At 37.9% G+C, this 20449-nt stretch overlaps 1 protein-coding gene across 2 annotated transcripts in view; it reads left to right on the top strand.

The window, feature by feature from the left end:
- The window catches only part of TMEM241 (transmembrane protein 241), a 172636-nt gene that overhangs the window by 57146 nt on the left and 95041 nt on the right, over nucleotides 1-20449 (top strand). For both annotated transcript variants that reach the window (XM_007487617.3, XM_007487621.3), the window contains exons 7-11: nucleotides 2849-2900; nucleotides 9280-9328; nucleotides 10249-10294; nucleotides 12077-12112; nucleotides 16165-16199. In XM_007487617.3, the coding sequence (XP_007487679.2) occupies nucleotides 2849-2900; nucleotides 9280-9328; nucleotides 10249-10294; nucleotides 12077-12112; nucleotides 16165-16199 (218 nt within the window). The remainder of the gene's footprint in view (nucleotides 1-2848; nucleotides 2901-9279; nucleotides 9329-10248; nucleotides 10295-12076; nucleotides 12113-16164; nucleotides 16200-20449) is intronic.

The following is a 20449-nucleotide window of genomic DNA, read 5'->3' as shown; positions in this document are numbered from 1 at the left end:
AGGTAAAGAACCTATGTGTTCCAAAATACTTAGAGCAGTTCTCTTTGTGGTGGCAAAGAATTGGAAATTGAGGGGATATCTTTCATTTGGGGAATGGATCAACAAATTGTAGTACATGACTGTGAGGTAATAATACTGCTCCATCAGAAATAATAAACAAAAATTTTAAAAAACTTGGCAAGAACAATATGAAATAATGAACAATGAAATGAGTAGAACCAAGAGAACATCTTACACAACTACAGATTTAATACTTGAAGAATAACTTGTGAGTGTTACCTCCAGAGAATGAACTGAAAAATAGGAATATAAAAGACATAATTTACATATACATATCTGTCTCCTGGATGATGCCTTCTATGATGTGGGGAGGGGAAGGAGAGGCTGAGACACTTGTAAATTATATCAATATACTAATTTAATAAATTATTTTAATAGAAGTATTAATAATAAACTATATTAATAAAATAGATAAATTATATATGATATAAAATAAATAAAATAATTATACGTTGACAATATTAATGTAATTACTTATATCAGTTTATATTAACAAATTATCAATAAAATTATATTGCAATTATACATTAATGTTATTGATGTAAATTAATTATATTAATAAAAGTAAAGAATTTAATAAAGATATACAATATAATAATTAAAATTAAAATAAAGACTTTAATTAATAGGATTAATTAATTAATTAATTAAAATAAAGAATTTAAAGATTAACTAAAGGATGTTTGGGTGATGAAAGGATAGAAGGAACAAAATAAGAACTAAAGGGAAGTTAAAAAGTTAGTTTAAATCACCTGTAGAATATCAAGTTTCTATGAAATAATGAACATTTTTCTTTCCAAAATTTGAAGTGATTGAGAACATTGCCAGTGTGAGATTCTTAATAAGCTTTGACAGTATTTTCCCTTCAGTAACTGATACTAATAATTAACTTGCTATGAACCAATTTTTAATTACAACCTCTTGCCAGCTTTGTTAGGCACATCTTGTCAAAATTCCCCTTTATTATATGCTAAGAGATATTTACTTTTCTTGATTGAAATAGTCAGGATTTGCAGATGTGTTGTTAAAAGCTTTTTTTTTTTTTCCTGGCAAATGGCTGGTTCCAAAATTTAGTTAAATTTAAACAACTACAAGGTATCTTCTGTGTGCAGAGTACAGTGCTAGGCATTTGGAGGTGGACTTAGAAAGTTTAGACAAGTTGCAATATTTGGAACTGTGGAATTTACTGTCCTTTTTAAAAATTTAAATATATATTTTTAATTTTCCATGATTCCATGATTCATGTTTTCTCCCTTCCCTCATTCTTTCCCCATCCTAGAATTGACAAGCAATTCGACTGGGTTATACATATATATTATCACTTGAACCCATTTCTATATTATTTATTTTTTTAAAAGAGTAATCTTATTAAACAAAACCGCAAATCACATACCCATATAAACACATGATAAATCACATGTTTTCTTCTGGATTTCTACTCCCACAGTTCTTTCTCTAGATGTGGATAGCATTTTTTTCTCATAAGTTCCTCAGAAGTGTCCTGAATTGCTATTAGTAGCAGAGTCTATCACATTTGATTGTCCTAAAATGTTTCAGTTACTGTTTATAATGTTTTCCTGATTCTGCTTATTTCACTCCACATCAGTTCATGTAGATCTTTCTAGTTCTTACAGAAATCAATCAATTCATCATTCCTTAGAGCACAATAGTTGGAATTTACAATTTAGAAAAAGTGTTCATCTTTTTTTTTGGAGTCATGCCCTCTGTTGGACAATCTGGTGAAATTTATGGATCCCTCTCCAGAATAAATCTTTAAAAAATTTTTTTAATTGAAGGAAATTATAATTTTCTTTTTAAAATATTTTTATTTCCTTAAATATTTTCCTATTACATGCAAAAAACTTAACATTCATTTTTTTTTTACCAATTTCAAGTTTCAAATTTTCTCCCTCCATCTTATCCCTCCTGAGTTCTTGAGAAGACAAACAATAGGATATTGATTATATGTGTGGTTATGTAGAACATTTCCATATTAGCCATGTTGTAAAAGAAAACACAGACAAGAGAAAAACAAGGAAAATAAAGTAAAAAAAATATGCTTCCATCTGCACCCAGAATTCATCAGTTCTCTCTCTGGAGGTAGATGGCATTCATCATGATGGGTCCTTGTGGAAATTGTCTTGGATTGTTATCTTGATCAGAGTAGCTAAGTCATTCACAGTTGATTATTTTTACAATAATGCTGTTCAGTACTTTGTACAATGTTTTCCTGGCTCTGCTCACTTCACATGGAATCAGTTCATATACAACTTCCCATGTTTTTTCTAAAATCATCCTATTTGTCAAAATGATAATTTTCAACTAGAGGTTAGTGTTGATGTAATTTTTTTTTTCTAATCCAAGTTCACTGACCTACAAATCTGTCCACAGACCTTTTAGGAAGGTTAAGAATTCTGGTGTGATAGAACAATTTTGCTGTTAGTAGAAATCTGAAAGATTAGCTAATGCAAACTGAAGGAGCAGCTAGCCCCGTCTTCTGGTCTTTTGTCCTTTTTTGATCTTCAGCCATTTGTCTTCCAGAGGGCCTGCCAGTAGGCACATAGACCTCCAGGGGTCAGAATCCCCATCCTCAGCTGCCTCCCTGCCCCCCTGCCTCCCACCCTCCTCATACTGGAGAGAGGCCAGCAGCCTGGGCTTGGGAAGACCGACGCAAGCTGGACATGGTTCTGCAGTCTTTGGCCTCCCCCCTCACCTCCCTACCCCCCAACTAGAGAGGGTCTTTGAAAGCTGGGCAAACCAACCGTCTCTGCTCCTTGTCTTTCCACAGTGTTGTCTTCCTCCTGGCTGCTGCGGGATGCCTTCCCTTTTATGACTCACAAGTAAGTGCAGAGACAGATGCTAGTTTTGCCCTTCATGTTGTCTGTGCTCTGAAATAGGAATAATAATGATAGCTAGAATTTATATAGGGCTTTAAGGTTTAAAAAGTGTTTTACTAACATGAAATAATTTGATCTTCCTCTTGCCCCTATGAGGTAAGTTCTATTAATATGTCCATTTTACAGATGAAGAAATTGAGGCAAATAGGATTAAGTGACTTGCCTGTGGCTAGATTTGAGCCCAGGACCTTTTGTCTCCAGGCCTGGCACTCAATCCACTGAGCTACCCAAGCTCATAGAATTCTGACAAATCTAGGGGGAAGACCATTAGACCTAAAGACAGATGACCTGGGTTTGAGTCCCAGAGGATCTACTTCCTAGATATAGAATGATAAACAAAGCGTTCCTTCTCTCTGTCTGAATTTCCTTTTTTTGTAAAGCAGGGATGAGAATATATTATGATCCCTGTAGGATTGTGGTGAGGAAAGTACTTTGTAACCAGAATGAACTATATAAAAGCTACGTACATGTCAGTTACTATTGTTACTCTTTTAAAAAATTTTTAAGTTTTAAAAATCCATACCTTCTATCTTAATAATCAGTACTGGGGATGGGTTCCAAGGCAAAAGAGGGGTAAGGGCTAGGCAATGGGGGTTAAGTGACTTGCCCAGGGTCACACAGCTTAGAAACTATCCAAGGCCACAATACTTCTTTAAAAAAATGTCAGGTTGGTACTTTAAAAGAAAGAAAGAAAACTTCCCATGCTTTTTCCTGTCCATTTCCTGCCTGCTAGTGTAGCAATCTGATAACAAAGAGCATAATCACTATCTGCTTTTCTAGTAGGCACTCAAGAAAACAGCAGTGAGTGAGAGTCCAAGGACCACAGATTAAGAGCCTGAAGAGACCTTTAAAAGTATTATTTTTCTCCTTTTACACTTGAGAAGACTGAGGCCCACAGTGCTGAAGTGATGGCTAAAATCAATACAGCTAGTAAATTGCTGAGTTGGGGTTTAACCACAAGTCCTCTGCCTTCAAATCAGTGTTGCTTCCATTGCAGCTTAGTGACTTTTTTTTTTAACTCTTACCTTCTGTTGAAGAATCAGCTCTGTGTATTAGATTTAAGGCACATGAGTGGCAAGGGCTAGGTGATGGGGTTTAAGTGACTTGCTCAGGATCACCCAGCTAGGAAGTGTCTGAGGTCACATTTGAACCTAGGACCTCCTTCTCGAGGCCTGGCTCTCTATCTCCTGAGCTACCTAGCTGGCCCCTCAACTTCTTTTTGAAGTCCCTTCCCTCCCTCCCTCCCTCCCTCCCTCCCTCCCTCCCTCCCTCCCTCCCTCCCTCCCTCCCTTCCTGCCTTCCTTCCTTCCTTCCTTCCTTCCTTCCTTCCTTCCTTCCTTCCTTCCTTCCTTCCTTCCTTCCTTCCTTCCTTCCTTCCTTCCTTCCTTCCTTCCTTCCTTCCTTCCTTCCTTCCTTCCTTCCTTCCTTCCTTCCTTCCTTCCTTCCTTCCTTCCTTCCTTCCTTCCTTCCTTCCTTCCTTCCTTCCTTCCTCCCTCCCTCCCTTCCTCCCTTCCTTCCTTCCTCCCTCCCTCCCTCCCTCCCTCCCTCCCTCCCTCCCTCCCTCCCTTCCTTCCTTCCTAATGCTGGTCAGGAAGACCTGAATTCAAATATGGCTTCAGGCACATACTAGCTGTGTGATTTTTTTTTTCCTTTTTAACCCTTACCTTCCATCTTGGAGTCAATATTGTGTATTGGTTCCAAGGCAGAAGAGTGGTAAGGGCTAGGCAATGGGGGTTAAGTGACTTGCCCAGAGTCACACAGCTAGGAAGTGGCTGAGGCCAGATTTGAACCTAGGACCTCCCATCTGTAGACCCGACTCTCAATCTACTGAGCTACCCAGCTGCCCCCCTCGCTGTGTGATCTTGAGCAAATCACTTAATCACTGTTTTCTTCATTTTTCTTCATTTATAAAATGGAGATAATAGCATCTACCTTCTAGGGTTGTTGTAGGTATCAAATGAGATAATAATTATGAAGTGCTTAACATAGTATTGGGCACTATATGTTATTAAATATTACTAAATTCAATAGGAATAAATGTAAAGTCTTCCCCTTGGGTTTAAAAAAAAAACTTCCCAGGAACAAGAGAGGAAAGACCTGGTTAGTAAGCAAGTTTTTAAAAAATTAAATAGTATAATTTTCCTTCTAACAAAATATAGTTTTGAAAAACAATTTTTTTATCTTAGCTTTTCCTTTTCTTAATCCATTTGAGAAGGTAGACATTTTGGGATCAAGATTTCATCTGAAATTATTTTTTAGGAAATCTTTTAAGTTAGATCATTTACAGATTATTTAAGCTGCATACAATTTATACTATCTTCTTAGAATAGAAGTTTTTGTTGCTGAGATAGGCAGTTATATTTTCAATTAGTTTTGGGACCAGTAAGCAGTTGTTCTGAAGAAGAGAGGAGTGTTTTAGTGGACTGTCAGTTCAGTGTGAGTCAGTCTTGTGATGTGGCATCCCCAAGAAGCTAATGTGATCTTGGTCTTTGGAGGCAAATCATCCAGAAACAAGGAGGTGATAATCCCTCTTTACTCTGCCCTGTTCAAACTTTATATGGAGTATAATTTTCAGTTTTGGGTTCCACAGTATAAGAAGGACTTCGATAAAGAAGGAAGAATCTAAAGGATGACAAAGGAAATAGTGAAGAGTTTTGAGTCCATTTTATGGAAAAGTCTGGACTTCAGAAATAAGATATAAGTACTAATAAATTGCTCTGACTGAATTACTAGGTATTTTCTACTTGTCAGAGTTCAGTTTGGGGCTTTTATACTAGAGGAAATTAGAAGGAAGAAATATGCTCATTTTTTTTTTCAGATCAGCTTCAGAGTTTTGTATCCTGCAACTATTATCCCACATCTTAAATAAGGGAAAAACTTAGACTGTCACCTAAGGCTTTATTTATAGTACCCCTGAAAAAGGGGGTTGGGGATAACCAGTAAGTTAAGCAATATCTTATGTATAGTGGGCAGAGGGAGCCTTTTTTGTTATTTTTGTCATTGTTGTTTAGCCATTAAAGTGTTTGACTCTTAGAGATCATATAAAATAGCAATCATTTTTCTGGATGATCTCATGGACATATTGTAAGAAAAAAAAACTCTCCTTATAGATATTAAATCAGGGTCAAAGGGGGGAGAGGCACTGATGGGCCCCTCAAGATTTAGCATAACTTGAGGTTATCTAGAACCTTCTCTCCTAAAAAACCCTTTCTCCCTTCAGGGCCCCTCTCACCCTTACAAATATTATTTGACTGCATTTAATTAACAAAAAATGATTTAATAAGAAGTTCGAATTGGGAAGGTATCAGGGTAGAAGGAATAGGGATTTGCCTTATACTTTAGCACAGATTGAGTTTCAAGTCTCTCAGCTTTTGAGCTGAGCCCCAGCCTCACAGGCTTGTGGAGGGTTTCTTTTATTCCTATTCTATACTATATCTATGCTAGCTTTCTTAAGTTCAAAGTCTTTAGTAATAGAGAACAAGAGGAAAAGAGATTCTGACCTTCAGAGCTGGTTGGGCCTATCTCTTCTCGTTAATGCTCTAAAGACTGGTGCTACAGTTCAAGCAGCTCCCCTTAAATCCTTTTGTTTGATGGCATGATTCACAGGAAACAGTTGAGAAAAATCCAAGAATAGAGGTAGTATCTATCCCGAGAAGCAGGGAGAGCTCCTTTTGGTCCCCAGGTCTAGGAAGGAGTTTCCCTTGAGAGCAACTGTCACTCTCTAAGTCTCCCTTCCCCCTTCCAACTACCTTTGCTGTCCATCAATCCTCACTCTAACATTCCAAACCCTTTCTGTGCAATTTCCCCCACAGTATTCCTCATTTCCTCTCTTAAACTATATGTGACTCAAATTTGGGGTCATCCAACTATATTTAGCCCACACCTATACAACTCATAGTAGGTACTATATTTAAGGATATTTAATCTGGATAAGAGAAGACTTGGAAGGGGGAACTATATGATAGTTATATTCAAGTATTTAAAGGGTTGCCATGTGGAAAGATATAAATTTTATTTTAGTTTTATTAACCACTACCAAAAACATTTACATAAACAAATGCATAAGAAAGATTATGTGCAAGTTTATAAATTCCACATTATTAATAATTTGTTTAAAATAGGTAAATTATATATGTATGTTAATATAAGCATCTTCTGCTTTTGAGTTCCCTTCAGATTTGTTTTACTTGGATACTTTTTCTCTTGATTTTGTGTCTGTTGTTTTTTTGTGTCTGTTGTGTTCTTGGTATGTATTCTCTTTTCTTTTCATCTCTTCATATATATATATATATATATATATATATATATATATATATATATATATATATACCTTGTTTCCTTTATATTTCCCATGTTTGTCATTTCAATAATATCCCTTGCATTCAAATATCACATTCTATTTAGTCATTTCTCTGATTCATTGCATTTATATTGTTTCCAATTATTTTTTCATAAATAAAACTTCCATGAATATTTTTCATATGAACACAGTTTTTTACCTCTCAGTAAAGGCCTTATGGCCTACCTTGAACAGCTTTACAGCTGTTAATGTATAATTTCATCCATGTTTTCTAAAAAAAATTCACAGTTGCTCTAGCAATGTAATATTAGGCCTGTTTTTTCATATTCCTGTCAGCATTTAATTTGATCACTTTAGCCTATTTAGTTCTCAGTTGATGTATATTATCAGGACCATGTTTTGTTAGATTGGTCCTTAGGCAGCAGATACAATCTATTGCTAGGACCATACTCTTTCCAAAACAAGTCTTTACAGCTTGGTCATACCTAGTGGAAGTGGAAAGATTTCTGTTTGGATCCTGAGGGCAGAACCAGAAACAAGAGACCAGTTTAGATTTGATGTCAAAACAAGTTTCACAACAATTTAGAACTTTCCAAAAGTAAAAGAGGCCATGAAAAGAGGTGATGGTTCCTTGTCCTTTGAGTTTTTCAGACAGTGGCTGTATAGGCACTTGTTGGGTATGTCACGATGATTATTTTTTTCACATACAGAGTGTGCCAAAAGTCTTAATGATTTTCCCAGGTTGAAAGCACATACATTAGGGCTTTGGGGTCTCTCTCTCTAAGATGGACAGTTTTAAAGGTATCAAACATGTGGTCCAGGGAACCAGATTAAAATGTAATTGAGAAATAGTTTTTAAAATAAATAAAAATACAGTAGAACATAGTTAATGGCAATATGTGGTTTTCTAGTCAATATGCAACATATTGTTCAGCATAGACCATCACCCCATTTCTATTTTTTTTAAACTCGTATCTTCCATCTTAGAATCAATACTATGTTATTGGTTCCAAGGCAGAAGAGCAGTAAGGATTAGGCAACTGGGATTAAGTTACTTCCCCAGGGTTACACATCTAGGAAGTGTCTGGGGTCAGATTTGAACCCAGGACCTCCCATCTCCAGATCTGGCTTTTTATCTACTGAACCACCTACCTATCTCCCCCCCCCCCCCCCTCCCAATTTGGGTTTGATATTCCTGGACCACAAGACTATTGGAGCCTTTTGCAACACACATTTTGTGATTCTATGATTCATGGAGAAGTTATAATATCTTTTTAATTAGTTAATTTGAAAGGCAGCTATGTGGGATAGTGGATAGAGTGCTGGGACTGGGAGTCAAAAAAGACCTGAGTTCAAATCCAGCCTTAGATATTTACTTACTGTGTGAGCCTGCGCAAGTCTTAATTTCTGTTTGCCTCACTTCTCTTAACTGTAAAATGGGGATAATAGCATATAGTTCAAAGGTCATTGTAAGGACAAAATATGGTCATATTCATTCAAAGCAGATATATTTTCATGTAAAGAAGGGGAAATTGGGGTAAGGGGAGCCATTTTTGATATTCAGTCATTCAGTTGTGTTTGACTTTTAGAGATAATATAAAATATAAATATAAAAATGTAATTTTATATAAATATATGTATAATATAAATATAAAAATAAAAATTTTTTGGATGATCTTCTGGGACATTGGCCCAATGAGTGTGTGATCAAGGTTGGAGGACATCCAACTGATTTAGCACAGTGCCTATCTAGAACACTGAGTGCTAGATAAATGCTTATTCCCTTTCCCCTTCAAGTAGGATGAAACATTTAACTTTGAAGTTGTGGTTTGAAGTATGGTCCTGAAAGACTTCCATCACTGACAGCCCACCCCAAGAGTTCGGCTCATCTGCCCTGGCCACCCTTGCCTCTAGAGCATGCCAAGGATTCTGGAGTCATCACTTTGCCTGTCTTGTGGCCCTGGTACATGGTGTATGTCTGTTTCTGTCTGAAATAATTCACTTATTTGCCCTTTGTTGCAGTTGGATACAATTGGATATTTCTGGGCTGCCATTCACTTGTTCTGTGTAGGTAAGTTTAAAAAGCATACCAGGAAAAAATAATGGAGGTTTTGATCATGGGAGGATATTAAGATTTGGGAGAGAGGAGGAAAGAAGGAAGGAATGGTTTTGAGGAAAGCCTCGGGTCCTGCCCATGCTTCATTCTATCAAACACTAGAACATATCTACTTGTTGGAGAAGCTTTGGACAAGAGGAGGAGTGGACTTCTTCAGGCCTCAGAGTAGAGTGGGATTGGGTCAAAAGTGTGGTAGTTTTCTGAATTGATTTAGATTCTTTGGAATTTTCCCTCAATTATATCAGTCCCGACAACCTCTTCCTGCCATTCATGGAAAACTTTAATTAAGATATTGTGACTTAAGATTTACTTCCCCAGACCAGTTTATGGAATGTTGGCAAGACTTCCCTCCAAATCCTGGGAATATGCACAGAAACATGTGTCGAGGTCACTTTCAATTACATACCAGAAAATTCTAGACTGGGTTAAATAAAGAGATTGTTTAATTTTTTTTTTTTGCTTAGGTCACGTTTTGAGACATATTGTATTGTAAGAAAACATGCCATTCTGACTTAGTTATACACTATTCAGAATCTGAGTGATCCTGTGTGTTTCTGTTTTCCATGGCTAATGTGTAAGGGAAACATAGCTTTTGCTGGCCATTGTACTCCTGAATGACTAACCCTTCCCTGTTTAGTATTCTCTGTGAGATGTTTTATGTGCTGGAATGTAGTAGCCCAGATTGTGACATCTCTCTTGAAGACCTTCAGAAATAGGATGGGTGCCCATCTGTCTGCTCATAGGGCAGTTTTACTTGAACCTGAGTCTGACCTTGAGAGTCCCTTCCAGCCTTTGGATTATGGGATTCCATGACAATGGATTTAGCTTGTTTCCCAGAAATAGCATATCAATGTCATGTTTTATTTCATTTACAGGGGCTTACAAAATACTTCACAAGGACCGAAAATCTAACACATTAAGGTACATTTTGGGCATTTTTTTTGTTCTATTTTGTTTATTTTTTGGTTAAAGAAAAGGACAGATAATCATCTGTAGAAGTTCATATCAATAGCAAGAGATCTGTAAATTTGGGGATTTGAATCTACTACATAGGATTGTGGGAGGGCAACATCTATCCATCTGTCTATCTGTCTGTCTATCTATCTATCTAATCATCCATACCTCTCTCTCTCTCTCTCTCTCTCTCTCTCTCTCTCTCTCTCTCTCTCTCTCTCTCTCTCTCTCTCTCTCTCTCTCTCTCTCTCTCTCTCACTCTCTCATCTCTCTCTCTCTCTCTCTCTCTCTCTCTCTCTCTCTCTCTCTCTCTCTCTCTCTCTCTCTCTCTCTCTCTCTCTCTCTCTCTCCCTCCCTTCTCTCCCCTTCTCTCCCCTCCCTCTCTGCCCCTCTCTCTGTCTCTGTCTCTCTCCTTCTTTTTCTCCCCCCCAAGAGTACCCACACTTTTCTCTAAGCCACTAAGCTGTCACCCTAAGTTCCTAAACTTACCAATACCCCATAGAGGCAGTAAGTATTCCCCATGGCTTTTCCATTTCAAACTGGACAGACATGGATAGAAGAAGCTACATAGTCATTGGCTCTCTTCTCTAGATACAATGAAATCATTAACATATAGGTTAAGGCTGGCCCAACTAGTAACTTTTTTTTTTTTGTCAAACCTAATTTGGAGATTAGTTGAGGGCCTGGGTTAATTTATAGAAGCACACTTCTTTCGGGTTTTCTCCTTTTTCTAGGTGAAGAGGTTATATTAAACTCCCAGATGAACATCTTCTCATTTGCTTCTGCATCTCAAGTGTTGCATGTCCCAACTTGGGGCACACACTTTTGGCCACATTTCCAGGAATCCATGAAAAAAATGGTTGCTATTTTAGATGATCTCCATGGCTCTTCCTCACCTTCTCTACTTGAAAATTGAATGAAAAAAAATTTCAGAAAAATTCAGATGAAAGGCAGTATGATGACATCATGGATAGAGAACCAGTCTTGGAGTCTGGATGACCTCTGACTAGTCATCTGAAACATGCCGGTTGAGTGATACTGGTCAATTTATTCAGCCTTTCAGTGTCCAGGCAGTTCTAAGTTACAGATCATGTGGAAATCTGCTTTGGGGGAAGAGAGTTTACTTATTGGGAATTCATTACAATGATAAAAAAAAATCCAGGTACTAGTTTGCATTTAAAGTACTCCTACTACTGTTTGTTCTTTTAAAAGAAATTATTTATTTTTAAAACCCCATATTTTCTATTTTAGTATCAATTCTAAGACAGAAGAGCAGTAAGGACTAGGCAGTCAGGGTTAAGGCTAAGTGACTTGTCCAGGGTCACATAGCTAGGAAGTGTGAGGTCAGGTATTTTTTTAAACCCTTACCTTCCATTTTAGAATCAATATTGTGTATTGGTTCCAAGGTAGAAGAGTGGTAAGGGCTAGGCAACGGGGATTAAGTGACTTGCCCAGGATCACACAACTAGGAAGTGTCTGAGGCCAGATTTGAACCCAGGACCTCCTGTCTCTAGGCCTGACTCTCAAATCTACTGAGCCATCTGACTGCCCCTCTGAGGTCATATTTGAACTCAGGTCCTCCCAACTCCAGGTTCACCACTCTATTTACCATGCTACCTAGCTTGTCCCTCTTGTTCTTTTGTAACAACATGCAACAAATAGTGCCTTAATAGGGAATGATGAATATTTTATATTTTAAAAACAACTGACCATGATTTTTCCCCTTTTTCCTCTACTCCAATTCTCTAGTGACATCGACCAGCAGTACCTAAACTACATATTCAGGTAAAATGACTAATTTTGTGATCTTTTCAAAATGGTATCTTTTTCTTTAACTCATCATTTTCAAAAACATTTTCCAGGAACATTTTGAACAGATTACCTTTAGAGTCAACGTTCCCCACTATGAGATTGAGCAGGACAAAACTAAAATGATTTCATAGGAGAGCAGGTGGAGGTGTGCGGCTTTTTGTAGCAGGGAAGTCGCATCTCACACCGTCCATCATAAACTGTGGCAGAAGCAGCCAAGTCAGTTTGTTTTTGGAAAATCCAAGAAGGCTTGAATATAGTCACATCAAGGTAGTAAGAGAGTCGAGCTGGAGGTGAGCCCTTTGTCCATTTGGTCATCCATTATTTCTGGAGTGAGTAGCCTTGCTTCCAGCACTCAGAGAGAACTGTTTTTCTCATTTTGAGGTAGACTTAATCCTCAACTAAATATTTATATTGGAAAATGCCTTTTAAACAGCAGACTTTTGCTATAAGCACAGATGAGAGCTTCCATTGTACCAAATCAAAAACTTGCATCTGGTCCACCTTGCCTGAATGTAGGAGCAAATGTTTTTTTCATGGGTCTTGTCTAAAAACTCAGGATTTTTGTTTGTTTTGTTTTTTAAATGCTTTCATGGCATTGTGACATTTCAGGCAAAACTTTTGCAAAACTTCTAGCCAAATCAAACATCAAAGGAGTGGGGGATATGGAAAAGGGAAGATTTAGAGCTTTTACGACCTTGAGCTAATTTTCCTGCCCTTTCCTCCCTGAGTCCTACCCATTCCTTTATTTTATCACACGGATATTTATTGCCTGTGAGACTGATGCTTGCAGCTTCCTGGCTGAGACTGGGGTCAGCCCGCTCTAGCCAAAACCCCATTACCAAGGCTTTTCTTTCGGCACAAGTGATGAAAATGTGTGAATCAGTACTGGGGGCACCGTTTGGCTTCTCACTGGCATCAAAAACGCAGAAGAATGAGCATCCAGAGATTTCCATTATGCTTGAATTTATGGGTCATCTGTGCTTCTGCTTTGCCAACTCAAAGCATTGCCTGCCAAGGAAGAGAACTTGGTTTGAGCTCTCAATTTTTTTTTTTAGCGAGAGACAAATGGTGAGAAGTTTCTGAAACTTTAGTCTAGCCATCTTTTTTAAAAAAATTTTTGGAGTGAATATTTGTTCCCTGAATTTTTCTGTTGAATGATTCTGAGCAGAGAAGTGGGATACTAGAAGCAAGTAGATATTGGTCAATTGGATATTGAATTATAAAATATAAAGAATTATTTATTCCCAATTAATAGTTTAAAGAAATATAGTATAAAGTATAAAAAAGTATAAAGAAGGGTGCAGAGAAGGCAGGGTAAAGGGAAAGATGGAAGAGAAGATGTGATGATAGCCATTAAAAGGGAGTGCTTTTGGCCTTTTTCCTTTCCTCTGGGTCTACAGCCATGTTATGTGGCAGAAATACAGGGTAGTGGGTAGAGGGACTGGCATTAGAGCCAGGAAGACCTCTGTTCAAATCCTGACTTTAGCTCTATGACTACGGATAAGTCTCTTAATCTTTTAGGCAACTCTCTTAAACTATATGTAATATGTCTACATGGGTGGAAGGAGTTCCTCAAATAAATGAAATCATAAGTCTGTCTCCCTCCCTAAAACAAAACAAAATAAATTTTTTTAAAAGCTTGACTTTTATTTTCCTTTTTTAAAAATCCATCCTTACCTTCCATCATAGAGTCAAAACTGTGTATTAGTACCAAGGCAGAAGAATGGTAAGGGCTAGGCAGCGGAGGTTAAGTAACCTGCCTAATGTTACATAGGAAGTGTCTGAGGTCAAATTTGAATCCAGGACTTTCTGTCTCCAGGGCTGGCTGTCCATCTACCAAATCATCTAGCTGTCCCCTTGACCTGGGTTTTTGGGAACTTTTAGTTAATTGGCAATTAATCATGATTATGGGGAATTCAGATGTCCAGGTTATTTCCAGATTAGCAGTTAGTCTGGATTTTTCAAGGATACTGTAGCTGTGTAAGTGGAAGAACAATTTTCTAGGGGCTTAAATTAGAGAATTTTAGAGCTTACTATCCTCCAGTGCAAACCCCTTCTTTGACAGAGGAGGTTTCTCTGAAATGGTCGTGTTTTAAAGTTCCAAAGGAAGTGTAGGAATTCTCTCCTGGGCATAACAAATAGACTTGGATAGAACCGAAGGAAGATTTATTGGGATTAGACATGGAGGCTGTTGTTTAGTGAGCAGTGAAGAAATGGGTGCCATATTTTGATGTGTTCTTTTTTCCAAATTAGCACATTACTTAATCCTATCATTCCATGGTTACAGCTACTGTACATAACTTCAAATTATAGACCTCTGAGAAGTTTCTGCCAAGAACACTCATGCTAGCAATGACTAGAATAAACATACATTTAATTCTTGTAAAATTCCAGTGGTGGTTGGGGACCAACTCTGTCATGAGGCCCTTTCCTCTGAATTTGGGCTCTTCAATTTTCTATTCACTTCTTAAAGTTTATTTTCTTCTCCTGATGTAGGTACTTTCTCTTCCCCAGATATCTTGCGGTGGGAATAGCAGCCCTGCACACTGGCTCAGTGGCTCTAAGGTCAAGTTGGGCTGGCCCATACCACATATCACTCCCTTTAATTTCGCCCTCTCCCCGTCCAGATGGGGGGAAATAATGTCTTCATGCAGCCTCTGCCCCTACTGGGATCCCTAGCCAGATTTGACCCCCTGCTTCTTCCCCTTCCCCAGGTAGAGAAGTCTGAACTTAGTTAGGACATCCCACATCTTTAATTCAATCCAACCATTGTTGTTATTATTATTATTAATATTCCTTTACCTTCTGTTTCAGAATCAATACTGAATGTTGGTTCTAAGGCAGAAGAGTGGTCAGGGCTAGACAATGGGGGTTAAGTGACTTGCCCAGGGTCACTCAGCTAGGAAAAAAATTGAGGCTGGATTTGAGCCCAGGACCTCCTATCTCTCAACCTCGCTCTCTATCATTGGAACCACCTCGCTGTCCCAACCCATATTATTTTTTAATGCTACTACTATGTCTGCAACACTGTGGTAGGTGCTGGGAACCTACCATCAAAGTTTACTTGCCCATTGTCTCAGTTCCTCATTCTATAAAGTAATCCTTGCCCCACTTTTACCTCTCTAAATGAACATATGATGGGAGCACAATGCATAAACTAAAGAACTAATTATAATGATGAGCATTTTCTCCAGATGTTGGTCCCCTGATCCCAGGACCTAGAACTTGGGCTAAGATAATAAGAAATGTAATCAAGTGTATTTTTGTGGTTACTTAATTGCCATTATGTAAAATGGTGCCTTCCAAGTTCTAATCAGGTAACTTTAACAGAAACTTTAAGAAAAATAAAATAAAAATAAGCTGTCCAGAATAGATTCATGGCTTCATGTCTAGGTCTTTGCACATGGAAATTTTCTTGCTTGTTAATATTGGTCAAGTTCACAATTTAAAAAGAATAAAATTGAAAACATGACTTATTTAGCAAATTGGAGGCTGCCTATGTTAGCTGTCTAACACTGGGATTGGGGAAGGTAGGATTATATATATACATATACATATATAATATACTATATATTCTTCTAGTTTGATAGTTCAGCAAGATTGGCCCCCATGCTGTTAGCTCAGCATGTTATATTGATGATGAATTAGTTGGGAATTCTATTAAGAGGGACTAAGAAAGGCAGCTGGGTGGCTCAGGGGATAGAGAGTGGAGATGGGAGGTCCTATGTTCAATTCTGGCCACAGACACTTCCTAGCTACGTGACCCTGGGCAAGTCACTTAACCCTCATTGCCACTCTTCTGCCTTGGAACCAAAACTTAGTACTGATCCTTAAAAAAAAAACCCCAAAACACCTTACTTTTCATCTTAGAATTGAAATTATGTATTGTACAAAGACATAGAGTATAATATCAGTTAATTGTAATTTATTATCTTGGAGAATTTGCTTTGAGAAAAACGTTGTTTCCAAAAGTTTCTTTCACTTACTGAATTCGTATGTAACATTTTATTGTGTCTTTTTTTTAGCATGGTGCTGTTGGCATTTGCATCTCATCCCACAGGTAAAGCGAAAACTACACATTTCTTTACATATTTCTTTTGTGTTCTTTATGGCCAGATTTCTATGTATTAGACATGCTGCACTGGGTGGTCCATGATTCTGAATCCTGGACTGGAGGTTTGATTCTAATGGGAGACTCCCTGTGGGACTTGCACATCACACCCTTATTAGATCTCTGTTTCTTTATCTGTTAAATCAGGGGATTAATTGAGCTCTATGACTTCTTCCAGCTCTACAGTTCAGCCACAATGGCCACCATATTGTTGATTTCTTGGTTATGGTAGGCTATGGACTGATGTTGGCATTGGGAAACATGATCCCTTTTCTGGACTTCCCAGAATGCTCAAGGTGATTGAAAATTGGAGTAGTATCAGTAAGAAATGGCCATTTTTTAGTTTGACCAGTGTTTTAGAGATCATTAAAAGAATCCTCATTATTTACTTGGAAGTGACTACCATGAATTTTCTTTTCTTTTCTCTCCTGTCCTGTCCTGTCCTGTCCTGTCCTGTCCTCAAAAACCCTTACCTTCTGTCTTAGAATCAACATTAAGTATTGGTTCCAAGGCAGAAGAATGGCAAGGGCTGGGTAATGAAGATTTAGTGACTTGCTCAGGGTCACATAGCTAGGAAGTGTCTGAGGCCAGATTTGAAACCTACCATGCATTTTCTACTCTTGATGTGGAAACTATAACTAGGCCAGGGGTAGAAAGAAAATTCTTTACAGCTCAGATATTAATTTGAATGTGGCCATATCTGGCAAACTGCATGCTCTGTGGCTCTCAAAGAAAAAAGGTGATCTCACCCTTCCACGCAGCCTTGGACATAGTCCTGTGATACTTTATCAACACTTCTATGATTACCAGATAAATTGAATGAACATAATGCAGCATGTTCTTCACTGCTGCAAAATTTTGGCCTAAATCATTAAACCAAATGATCTGTGCTAAAATGGTGCACATGTATAGATCATGATGCCAGGCAGTGCTATTCTGAATAATTTTTTTTCAAGGAGAAATAGGGGTCTACTAGGCACTTTACTTTGGTACCCTAGCACAGCTGGAGAGAAGTCAGCAGTATTCTCTGCTAATCCCAGGGGTATTTATAGTTCAAAGATATTTTGGCTCCTGCTTTTGAGATGGATTTGTTTTCTGCTTTTGAATGTTTAACTGTAAGTCAGACAAGCCAAAAGGATCCTAGGTGAAGAGGTTTTTTTAGTGTGGAACTGAGGACAAACCCAGCCAATTCAAAACAATGTGGAACTTCCTGACCCAGGAAAACAGGAAGTGGTTAGATTTTTCTCCATTCCTACTTGCTTGTGAGATCAACTCTCAGTTAGGTTCTTCTCCCCCTCTCAGCCTGCCTTCTGGCCAGTTTACTGTTCTTGAGAATTGCCTTCTGGGGCTGGGCTGGAGAATAAAAAGAGCCCAAACCTAAACTAGCTTATTTTGTAATTTGTTGGTATTTCTGGTGAAAGCATTAGAGCAGGGAAGAATTTTTTGTAATTAAAAAAATTACCTTTGGATTTAATTTATTTGCACTGTTCCTGTTCCCTTTTACCATGCATAACCTGAAATAAAAGATCCTCCCAGAAAAAATGAGAAATGGTTAAGTCAGGTGACATCACTCCTATTTTACAGATGAATAAACTTATTATATACAGAGGCTAACTGCCAATTTGGGTCATTGATCGTTCTTAAAACCCTTTCATATTACAAAAAAAAACTCCCAAAAAAATCCTTTCACAGAGAGGCAGCTCTACAGATCATGGGGTTCAATCATAGGCTCATGGAGTTGCAACCACTTCTCAGGTCATTGAGTCCCGCTCCAGGGAAGTTTATGGTTCAGTTGTGGAATGAGAAGAGAAAGAGGAAGCCTAAAATATAGAGGCAGGGAGGCCTCCTCTTAGTCTCTTCCACACTCAGTGAGACCTTATTCTGCTTCCCTGAGATTGTGATTCTGCACCAAAAGTTGAGAAAGGGAACAAATGGATTTCTCATTCTACCTGCTTCAAATCCGCATTTAAGGAACTTGGAGACAGATCAGGACAGTCACAAGGGAACAGCTTATTGGTTTAAGATTGGAAAAGGCAAAGCTGTATGTTGACACCCTATTTGTTTAACTTTAAGTCAGAATACATTGTGTGAAATGCCAGGCTGGATGCCAGGAGAAATGTCAATAATCTCAGATATACAGACAATACAACTCCTAGGCAGAAAATGAAGAAAAATTAAGAAACCTTTTGATGAAGGTGAAAGAGACTAAAAGCTGACTTGAAGCTTAACAGAAAAAAACCCCCAAATCTTGGCAGCTGGACCCATCATTTCCTGGCCAATAAGAGGGAGAAAAAAATGGAAACACCATCAGATTTTATATTCTTGGGTTCAAAGATCACTGTAGTGATGAAATTAAAAGAAACTTGTTCCTTGGAAGGAAAGCTTTGGCAAATCTGTACAGTATACTAAAAAGCAGAGGTGCCATTTTGCTGACAAAGGTCTGTAGAGTCAAAGGTTTGTTTTTTCTAGTTGTAATGTATGGCCATGAGGGCTGGACTGTAAGGAAACCTGAGCCCCACAGAATGGATGCTTTCAAATTGTGGTTCTGGAGAAGACTTGAGAGTCTCTGGGACAGCAAGGAGGTAAAATCAGTCAGGATTAAAGAAATTAATTCAGACTATTAGTTGGAAGGTCAAATACTGAAGTGAAAGCTTAAATACTTTGGTCCCATGATAAGACAGGACTCAATGGAAAGGACTTTGATGTAGAGAAAGATTGAAGACAAAAGGAAAAGGGGATGGGAAATGATGAGATGGATTGATAGTGTCATGGAGATAATGAATTTAAACTTTGATAGATTTCAAGAGATAGTAAAGGAAAGAAGGGCCTGGTGTGCTGTGGTCCATGGGATCCTGAAGAGTGGGACACACCTGAATGACTGAGGACTGATAACCAGAGAAGGCATTGTGTGGAAGGTGGTATTTAATCAGGGTCTGAAAGAATTGCTGGAATTTTGAAAGACTAAGATAGGAGATAGGAAGTCAATCCAGACAGAGGGATAGAATGGGGGAAAGGTGCAGAGCCAGGGAGTTATATTGCATCTTTGGACAACAAAGATTAGTCTAGGTGGGTGGTAGGATAGCAATCCTATTGAGAAACAGTTAGTAGATGGGACTGGTAAGGAAATCCTGCACTGTGGAAGGCTTTGAATTCTAGAATAAAAGGTCTGGATTTTATTTGGTAGGCAATGGTAGTTTGTTGAATGATTTGGAAGTAGAGTGGGACACAAATATATGGGTGTTTTAGGATTGATTGGGGTGAAGATGGTATAGAGAAGATTGGGAGGAAGGAAGGAGGTTTTTGCCTGGGAATATGGATAACAGCAGTAGTGGGAATGGAAAGGAAGAGGTAGATGTCAGAGATCCTCCCAGAAATCATGTGAAGTAATGAAATCAATCAAGTGGTATTATTTCTGTTTTGAAGATGAATCATTTGATATTTAGAGACTGAGTACTAGGACTAGCATCTGTATCTCCTATACCCTTAGTCCTCTACTTCTACATGTACCATTTTTTTTTAATTAAACCCTTACCTTCTGTCTTAGAGTCAATACAATGTATTGGCTCCAAGGCAGAAGAGTGGCAAGGGCTAGGCAATGGGGGTCAAGTGACTTGCCCAGGGTCACACAGCTGGGAGGTGTCTGAGGCCAGATTTGAACCTAGCACCTCCCATCTCTATATATGTACCATTTTTTAAAGATTAAGTTTCAAAGTCATTTCATGGATTTAGATGTAAATCCACTGTCAAATTATGGTACTTAAAGTGAGGTTAAAAACTTCCATGAATGAAGTGCTAAATAAACAAATTCTTAAGTTAGTAATTAAAATGTTTTCTCCTATTTTCTTATTTTCAAATTATTTTGAGATCATATTTTCAAAAACATTTTCAATAATGTCTAAAGTATTGTTTCATTCCATTGTGGCTCATCTCTTTTCCTTTGGGGAGGCAATATGTTTTTTTTTTCTTTTTTAAACCCTCACATCCTGAATTATAATCTATACAAAGTGTCAATTCTAAGATAAAAGGTCAAAGGCTAGGCAATTGGGATTAAGTGACTTACTCAAGGTCACCCAGCCTTGAAGTGTCTGAGGCCACATTTGAACCTAGGTCTTCCTGACTCCAGGCCTGGCATTCTATCTAATATGCTACTTAACTGCTCTTTTATTTTGTCTTTAAAATTAATTTTTCCTGCCTTATTT

This window comes from Monodelphis domestica, chromosome 3, assembly GCF_027887165.1.
Source record: "Monodelphis domestica isolate mMonDom1 chromosome 3, mMonDom1.pri, whole genome shotgun sequence".
Classification (NCBI taxonomy): Eukaryota; Metazoa; Chordata; class Mammalia; order Didelphimorphia; family Didelphidae; genus Monodelphis; species Monodelphis domestica.
The sequence above is the reverse complement of the archived record's forward strand: the minus strand, read 5'-3'. Positions and strand labels throughout refer to the sequence as shown.